The sequence below is a fragment of the Larimichthys crocea genome, chromosome XXII (genome assembly GCF_000972845.2).
Source record: "Larimichthys crocea isolate SSNF chromosome XXII, L_crocea_2.0, whole genome shotgun sequence".
Taxonomy (NCBI): Eukaryota; Metazoa; Chordata; class Actinopteri; family Sciaenidae; genus Larimichthys; species Larimichthys crocea.
Window position 1 is genome coordinate 1,047,401 of NC_040032.1, and position 8,388 is coordinate 1,055,788.

Below are 8,388 nucleotides of genomic sequence, written 5' to 3' on the forward strand. Positions count from 1 at the left end.
GGATCTTGAATCAATCAATTGGTCTTTAAAGGTTTTGTCATTTTATTCTTGCAAGAGGAACAGTTCTACAAATGCACAAGACAGTCTGCAGAAAATGTTCAGGGTGGGGCAGTCCCACACTGATTCTTATACATTTCTAAGGAGTATTCGTCATTATTATGATTTACTTATCTAACTGTACCAGGTGGTTACAATGGAGTGTGCTCATCCCTATCAAACCTCACTAACAAGCTCTGCTGGACCGTGAGAACCAAGGTCAAGTTTATACATCAAAAAACTACTTCTTCAAACAACTTGCATAAATGAGAGAAAGATTTCTAAGTGCAAGGTACTGAGTGAAACTAAACAAGATTATAAGGCACACAGTGTTATACTTCAAAAACTTTTTGAATATTACTGAGATCAAACATGGCTATATATGGTTATAAAAGAACACACAATCATGTAATATAAATTTTCCATTACAGTAGTGCCTTTCTAGTCGTCTGACCACTCATCATCTCATTCACCCACTCACACACATTCACACACAGATGGCGCAGCATCAGGAGTGATTTTGGTGGACGACCCGCTTTTATACATTTTCTGCATTTTCCTGAATTCTTGTATTTGCATTTCTCATAAAGACTGAGTGACAAACCTGTTTTTGCAGTTAATGTAACAGATGACAGGAACAGATGATAGCGCAGTACGTGAATTATGTGCTATAACAGATTAAAGGGATCATAGAGGACAATATTTTAGAAACACTTTTAGAAAATGGAATATAATAATATAATTCAATCCATTTTAATTGTAAAGGAAAGTAGCTTGAGCTTCTGTCCAACATTCTGTTCTGTGTTGCAATAATACTCAATGATTTTAAGGAAATCTTACGTGACTAACAAACAAGGAAAGAGTGGAATTTGTAGCAAGATAGATGAAGATGTAAACTGGTTGATTACAGATTTACTACTGTGTGCGGTGTCTGTCTGAATTCTTTCATTTTCGTTTTCATGACCTGTTTTTGCAGTTATATAATGGAGAAGTGTGTGAATCATGTGCTACATTAAAGGAACAATCATTTAGAAACACTTTAATAAATCTTTAATAGTCAAATGTGACAGACAGGGAAATGTATTGTTACTTTGTTTGGATGTTTGAGCTTCACTGTGCAGGATGATGTAGAGTAGAAGGTCACTGTAGGGACAGTATTAAATCTTAGGTTGCTATGACAGATACAGGACACTGACTTCTCTTGTTTGCTAACATGTACACACTTCATCAGCAAGGGGAGTAGAGGAAGAGGAAGTAGAGGAAAGTTTCTCTGCATAAGCATGATTTGTGGAAGCTGTCGTGGTTCAATATGCAACTTCAATAAATTTCATTTGATAACTTGGTGTCTCTATCACATTCAAGTAGGAGATACCCTGAATGCTGTAGTTATACTTTTGAAATTAAAAATATTTGCATATTCACAGATTCTGAATTTTTCAATGAAGTTAGAGGAGTAGATATAAGAAGTTTTAACTGTTAAGGGGCTAGATGGACTAGGAACCCAGGTGCGGAGACACAAAGGAAGCAGATAGACGATGTTAAGCCAGTTTATTGTTCTTAAGGCAGGGTTTTGTCAGGGGCCAGACAGGGAGGACACAGGCTGAGTATCCCAGGGGGCTGGATCCGGAGCAGGGCTGGGTGGAGCAGGCGAGGGCAGCAGGTCAGGTAGTCAAGGGCTGGAGAGCTGAGCAGAGCAGGTAACGATCTATAAGGAAGATCACAAAAAGTCAGCACGTGGGGGAAAAAGTCAGAACAATATCTGAAAGCTTGATGCACAGTACTAACAGATAGTGTCTACAATCTGGCAGCGTGGTAGTGGCAGGGCTGAGTATAAGTAGGTAGCCGGATGATTACAGGATTGGGTGCAGCTAGTGGTTCCTGCTCTGCTCTGTCTCCAGCACGCCTGAAACACACACACACACACACACACACACACACACACATACACGCAAGGACTGGGGACAAGACAATTAACCCCTGGAGGTAGGCGTGGCAGAGGCAGACCTAACATTAACGAGGTAAAGACCACATCAGACACAAGTTATTCTAAGCACACAGGGTCAAAATTCTTTACCTTTCAGTCTGAGACGTTTGTAGATACTCAGCATCTCCATCTGAAGAAGCATTCCACATTCAGAGCTCTTTAAATCTGTGAAATGTGTGAAATCACACCTTCATCAGGCAGATCGGTCAGTGGAGGAAACTGGAAGGAAGGACAGCAGCAGCAGCAATAAAGATATTTACAGGTAAACCGAGAGAAGAATGTTAAAGAAATAATAGCAGACATGAAATACGGTCAGGCCATAATTATGTTAACATTATAGGACAGCTTTATGTGGCCTGTGTTTGCTTGCAGTAAATGATTCATGGAGGGAGGAGAAAGGGAGGAGCAGCAGGAGCAGCACCAGTTTAGATTTATGTGAGCAAGTCTTTCCTCCAGTTCTCTTTTCGGTCTTTATTTGTTTTATCGAGGACTTCTCTTTAGTTTTTAACAAACCAGGGCACAAAGATGACTATCGAGAACATCAGTGAACCAGTCAGACCTTCACACTGGTAAATGAGACATCAGGACATAAGTCTGTCAGGTATGAGCAAATGTGTCTGAAGGAATCAGCTAAACTTCCCAGAGGAAACACTGTATGTTAAACTACCACCTGCTGTATTCACTGATGGCATTTCTATGGGACTGTCTGCTCGCTCTGTTTCCATCACTGCTTCTTCTGCTGCTGTCTCTGGCTGTCCGCTGGCCAACAGTACGTCGTTGGATAAGGCTGGCTGTCGAGGCTGCAGGCTGGAGACTCTGGCTCGTTATTTGTCTGATCCTGAAGCTGCCACTAGACAGGAATACAAAAACATGGACGAAGGAGGATGGATCACCAGGGACAGATGTCTTGTCTGGGTCAGGTCAGGCCTCAGAGGGTCCCATGCTTATCTGTAAAACCACTGCACTGGCCAGATATATGCTCCAGCACTGTGGCTCTCTGGCCAGGCCAAGACTGGCTTACTGGCCCAGGGGAGACCCCCATCTCCAGACTCTGTCCAGCATGCTGTGTGAACAACATGGAGACACATTACAGTTCACTAGAGATCATCTGTTATTGAGAGATGGGGGGGTTGTAGCTGTGGACTGGGCTGTGGAAACAAGACCTGGTGAGGCTGCTGGGAGGAAGAGGTGGGAGGGGAGGAAGGAGCATCAGTCAGGGGGAAAGGCGCTGGGCTGCTTCACCACGACCCCTCCTGTCCTCCTCATCATCCCTCAGTCCTGGGGAGGAATGACGGCCCACCTAAGGGTGCTATGCCATCAGGCCATGCGTCAGGGCTTTTATGTGGTGGTGTTTCATGCACGAGGCACAGGGGGCTGCCCGCTGACCACAGCACGACTGACTGAGTTTGGAGACCCAGCTGATCTTGAGCAGGTATAAAAAAGGCAGCTTTGATGTTATTAAGTACACTTAATAACGATTCATTAAAGCGGGCACTTGGTAGAGTGCTCTCTTTGTATAAAGGCTAGTCCTCACCGCAGTGCTCCATGTTTCTATTCCAAACTGCCCCTCTCACTTCCCTCCAGCCTGTCATCATTCAGCTGCTAATGTCCAACAAAGAGAATAATAATAATTTTTGATGAGCAAACTGCGCAAAAACTGCAAAATAATATTTTATTTCCAAGAAGTGCAGTCCCATTTATGTATTACATTACTGGATAACCATTTTTTAATGGTACACCAATAACGTATTGGCTCAACAACCTGGCATGTTACTGTATTAGGTTACACCCAGATGAATATGTTATTGGCAGGTATTATTGGACTTTATTACACTATCGGTTGCTACAAATCAAAATAAGCTAAAGAAGTAAAATACAATACAAAAAAAATGATAAAAAAAGAAAATATATAATATAAAATATATTAAAATACATCATGAAAAATGTGCAGAAGTGTTCTATACACTGTACAAGAGACAAGTGTGTGTCAAGTATATTCAAGTATTTGAGAAGTATCTCTGTATAAAAAGATATGAACATACTATATAAATATATATATGTATTACACTATATGAAATACTGATCGTCGGAGTAAAGTGACTCATGTACACAGAGTGGTTTATTTTCAGAACTGACTTGACATTATTTCATTTACCAGTAAATCTGAAGCAAACAGAAACTTTGACCTCACGGTGTCACTGTGTGAGAACTCAGATCACAAGTCCTCCTGTGGGGACCATGAACCGCACAACATTTAATTACAATTATCAAGAAAATCTTTTATTTTCATACCTGACAGTGATGATCATGATATCTTTGATGTCTTCCACTTTCAGACCGTGGCGTATGTCCACAGCCGCCACCCGTCCTCTGCGCTGGTCGCAGTGAGTGAAGGTTCAGGCTCAGGGATTCTTCTTTCCTACCTGGGAGAGTCTGGATCAAGTTCTTACCTTACAGCAGCTGCAGCCATCTCACCTGTGCTCCTGGGCCAGCTGTGGTTTGAAACAGCCCTGCCTCCCATTTATCGCTGCTGGGGTTTGTTTCAGAGGAAAATGCAGCTCAGCAGGTGAGAAGAATGAAAAGAAAATGAAAACATGAATGGAGCATAGACAGATCATAAAATGTCTCTTGTTTTTTTACCATCTTAAGATATGCAAGTTCCTTCAGAGGAGTCCTGGACGTGAATCAGGTCCTCAAATGTTCCACCCTCAGAGACTTTGAGGAAACTCTTTTCTGCTCCTCAGCCCAGCTTCATCACAGGGCCTCCAGACCTCTGAATTCTGGACTGAGTTCAGGTTCTCATTCCCCGCATGGCCTGGCACCCTCAGTGCCCTGGGCACTGGGTGAGAGGGCTTACCCAGCCCAGGACTGGGACAGTTACTGGGAGAGGAACGAACCACTCAGAGATGCAGATGAGGTGGCGGTCCCTGTGCTCTGCATCTGCAGCAGAGATGACCCTCTCCTCCCGCCTGCCTCCACTTTGCCACTTCCCCTTTTCCAGAGCAATCCTTATTTTCTCCTGGCTTTGACAAACAGAGGAGGGCACTGTGGATTCACTCTAGAGCACAGACAAGGAAGGGAAGGAGGGAGGACTGAAAAGGAGGAGGTGGGGGATGATAACTGGAGTCATATTGCAGTTCTGGAGTACTTCAGAGTAGTGGCTGATTTCCTGAAAGGGGAAGAGAGCGATGGGACGAGCCTTGGTGGTACATTAAGAGAACACAGTCAGGCTGTGCAGAGGAGCAGGAGCAGCATCATGGCTCCCCCTCGCAGGAGGAGAGCCACCATGATGAGGAGACAGAGACTGGAGGCATCTGAACAGAGCAGTGAGGACACAGAGGAAGGGAACTTCACCTGGAAGAGATCCTACACTCGCTGAGGAGGAAGACATGGTAAAGGATGAGATCTGCATAGAGAGATTTTATTGACTTTGGGGTTTTTTCCTCTCAAGCTGCAGCTTCAGACACTAAGATGAAGATAATAAGATGAAGAGAGGAAGCTAAATTAGCAAAATTGATCAAAAGGACATGTGACCTGGGTCTGTGAGTTCTGGGCCTGCACCAGGGTCTCCACCCAGTTGGACATACCTGGAACACTTCCAAAGTAAGGCACCCAGGGGGGAACCTAGCTACCAAGCCTGGGGACGCCTCAGGATCCCACAGGAGGAGCTGGAATGTGTTGCTGGGGAGAAGGCCTGATAAACTTGCTGCCACTGACCCAACCCCAGATAAGAGGAAGAGGATGGATGGATAGATGGATGGACGGACATATGACCTTTGCTAAAGACAAACAAAGAGGACCTGTTTACAGAACTTCCCTTGTTTGAAATGTGTGTGGCTGCAGTTTGCTTTAAAGTCCCTGAGTCTACAAAACAAAACAGTCTGAAGGTACACACACTTCCTTTTATGGCTTTTAACTTGAAACATTTCATTTTCCATGAATTGTTTGTAAAATACTGACAACTAAACAAATTGTGGAATATTTCATGCATTGTTTTTTTGCAGCTTTAGATATTTTTTAATGCTAGTGGAGATAATCTAGTTTTCATACAGATTTCAACAGGATTATATAATACACAGAATTACTGGTCGTACTGGTTTGCATGAATCAAACAGGGACAACGTGTCACAGATACCGAGTTTGAAGAAAGATTGACATTTTATTCAGTTTGAAAGCCTCACAGGAATATTATACTGTAGAAAATGTCTCACAATGTCAATACTGGACCTAAGAAATGAGCAACAGTGACTTTATTTTTATTTTTACATGTTTGAGCCCATACTATATATCTGTATCAAAAGATTATGAAGCTCTTAACTTATTTTTTGAGTAATCATTGAAAAATCATAAAATCATGGACTAGTAGAGAAAGTGCAGTGCTGTATAATTAGACAAGTATGACAAACCATAGAAAGTATATATTAAGTTATGGAGGTTGGCACTGTCACCTCACAGCAAGAAGGTTCCTGGTTTGAACTTCAGCTGTGGCCTTTCTGTGTGGAGTTTACATCTTCTCTCTGGGTACTCTCCACAGTCCAAAGACATGCAGGTTAACAGGTTTATTGGTGACTCTAGATTGTCTGTAGGTATGAATGTGAATGGTTGTTTGTCTCTATGTGCCCTGCGAGAAGCTGGTAGCTTGTCCACAGTGTATGACGCCTCTCACTCAGTCAGCTGGGATAGACTTCACTCACAAAAACACCATGGGACAAAGAAATATTAAAATTACTTTATTACAGATGATTCTTTATCCAGTAGCCCTCTTCCAACAAAAAATAGTAATTACAAACAAAATATTACATTTATCCCCTAAACTTTGTTTCTGAATTTCTTTTATACATTTTAAATCACTGTCATCTGTAAGGAATAGCTTCTCTCTTCTGCTATGCGACATTCAGCTTTTTGCACAATCTATACAATTTAATACAGTTTGATACAGGTCTCTGGACTACGGAGAATAAAACAGCAAGATCCACCAAATGACAGGAGATAAAGGGAATACTGATAAACAGACTGTACAGAGACGTAACCCTGCCTCCCACCTAACTTTCAGCCAATGGCAGCCGTCCCTCAGCGCACTGAGGGGGGATCACAGTAGACTCTTTAACCTGGTCAATCACTTGTGCAATCAGTGTAACTGATCCAGTTCAGAGTGACCAAGGTCTAAAGCTAGACTCTGCCCCGACTGCCTCGCAAAACACCCGGGAGTCCTAGTAAACACGAGAGGTCTAAAAATCTGCCACTGGTTTGGCCCTCTGCAGACATCATGTGGGAAATAAAACCGAGCCTCTCTGGCATAAAATGAAATAAAACACTGCAGAACTGGAACAGGAAGGTTGATAAAAACATGTCAGGTACAATGGCATACTGGCTGAAGAGAGAGGGACCACCAAGTCCTGATATTTTTTTTCTTTTTTTTAGTTTTCAGATTTGACCTAAGAAAATCAGGACTGTCAGTTCTGAGTGCAGGGTGGTGAGATTTCTTTTTAAAAAAAGGCAAGAACTTAAGTGCAGTGTGAAAATGCTCTGTGTACCCCCAACGAACGATGCCGTGATTCTTCAGTCAGAAATAAAAGTCCAAATAGTGTCCGAGGACCCCACATAACCTTTTGTAGATATCAAACAACAGATATATTTTCACTGCCTTGTGCAAGAACAATTTCAGGTTGTAGAGTGCACTAAATATCGTTTACGAAGCCAAATATTTTAGAATTCAGCAGTTTTTCAGATTTTAGAATTTCTTTCTTTTTCTATGTTATTATAACGTTGATAGATTTTTAGGTCTGAGAGTTCTGAAAACCATAATAGGCAGGTTAGGTATCATAACGTCAGTGAAATATAGCCGTTGCTAAAGCAAAGGCTACACCTAACTACATCTCAAATTATGTGCAAAATCATCCTTAGTCAGCATTAAACAAAAAAACATGTTGCCGTTTACTCAAGGCAATCTGACCTACAGTTGCGTTGTCATTCACAACTGAATGTCTGCGACACGTTTCAGAGTGTGACAGTGAGAAGCCAGCGGCTGTGAACGCTTCGTCTGAAAGCCGCCGGTTTAAAACCACATCGCTGCGTCCGCGTCACAACAAGCTAATTTGTCTTTGATTTGTCAATCAGATTTCCATATTTTCAAATTCAAAATTTACAATATTAACAGGTTTCCTGTACATTCCACCTCTGAAGTTAATATAATGCATAATCTCTGCATTTCACAATAAGACTTCCACCTTAATCTCTATTTCTCTATAATCCTTCTTTATAGATTTTATATATATATATATATATATATTATATATATATATATTATATATATATATATATATTATATATATCTATATATTATATATATATATATATATATATATTTT

At 41.6% G+C, this 8,388-nt stretch overlaps 1 protein-coding gene and 1 long non-coding RNA gene across 3 annotated transcripts; one reads left to right on the forward strand and one right to left on the reverse strand.

The window, feature by feature from the left end:
- Window positions 1–1,567: 1,567 nt before the first annotated feature.
- LOC113744412 (uncharacterized) lies at window positions 1,568–2,354 on the reverse strand. Its single transcript, XR_003461506.1, has 2 exons — window positions 1,822–2,354; window positions 1,568–1,741 (listed from the first exon to the last, which is right to left on the reverse strand). It is a non-coding gene; the product is annotated as an uncharacterized LOC113744412 (long non-coding RNA).
- Window positions 2,355–2,445: 91 nt separating this feature from the next.
- On the forward strand, window positions 2,446–7,582 carry LOC109139039 (protein ABHD15). Of its 2 annotated transcripts, XM_019261286.2 has the most exons (4): window positions 2,446–2,621; window positions 2,791–3,452; window positions 4,357–4,586; window positions 4,670–7,582. In XM_019261286.2, the coding sequence occupies exons 1-4, from the start codon at window positions 2,594–2,596 to the stop codon at window positions 5,397–5,399; spliced, it is 1,650 nt and encodes a 549-aa protein (XP_019116831.1). In that variant the 5' UTR covers window positions 2,446–2,593; the 3' UTR covers window positions 5,400–7,582. The 2 variants fall into 2 exon arrangements, with proteins under 2 accessions (XP_019116831.1, XP_019116830.1); XM_019261285.2 differs by having other exon boundaries at window positions 2,510–3,452.
- Window positions 7,583–8,388: the final 806 nt, after the last annotated feature.

Bases quoted from the DNA above. Each gene is read 5' to 3' on its own strand.
- LOC109139039 (XM_019261285.2), top strand. From the start codon at position 2,676: ATGTTAAACTACCACCTGCTGTATTCACTGATGGCATTTCTATGGGAC. The intron at 3,453-4,356 runs GTATAAAAAAGG...TTCCACTTTCAG, and splicing joins ACCCAGCTGATCTTGAGCAG to ACCGTGGCGTATGTCCACAG. The intron at 4,587-4,669 runs GTGAGAAGAATG...TACCATCTTAAG, and splicing joins AGGAAAATGCAGCTCAGCAG to ATATGCAAGTTCCTTCAGAG.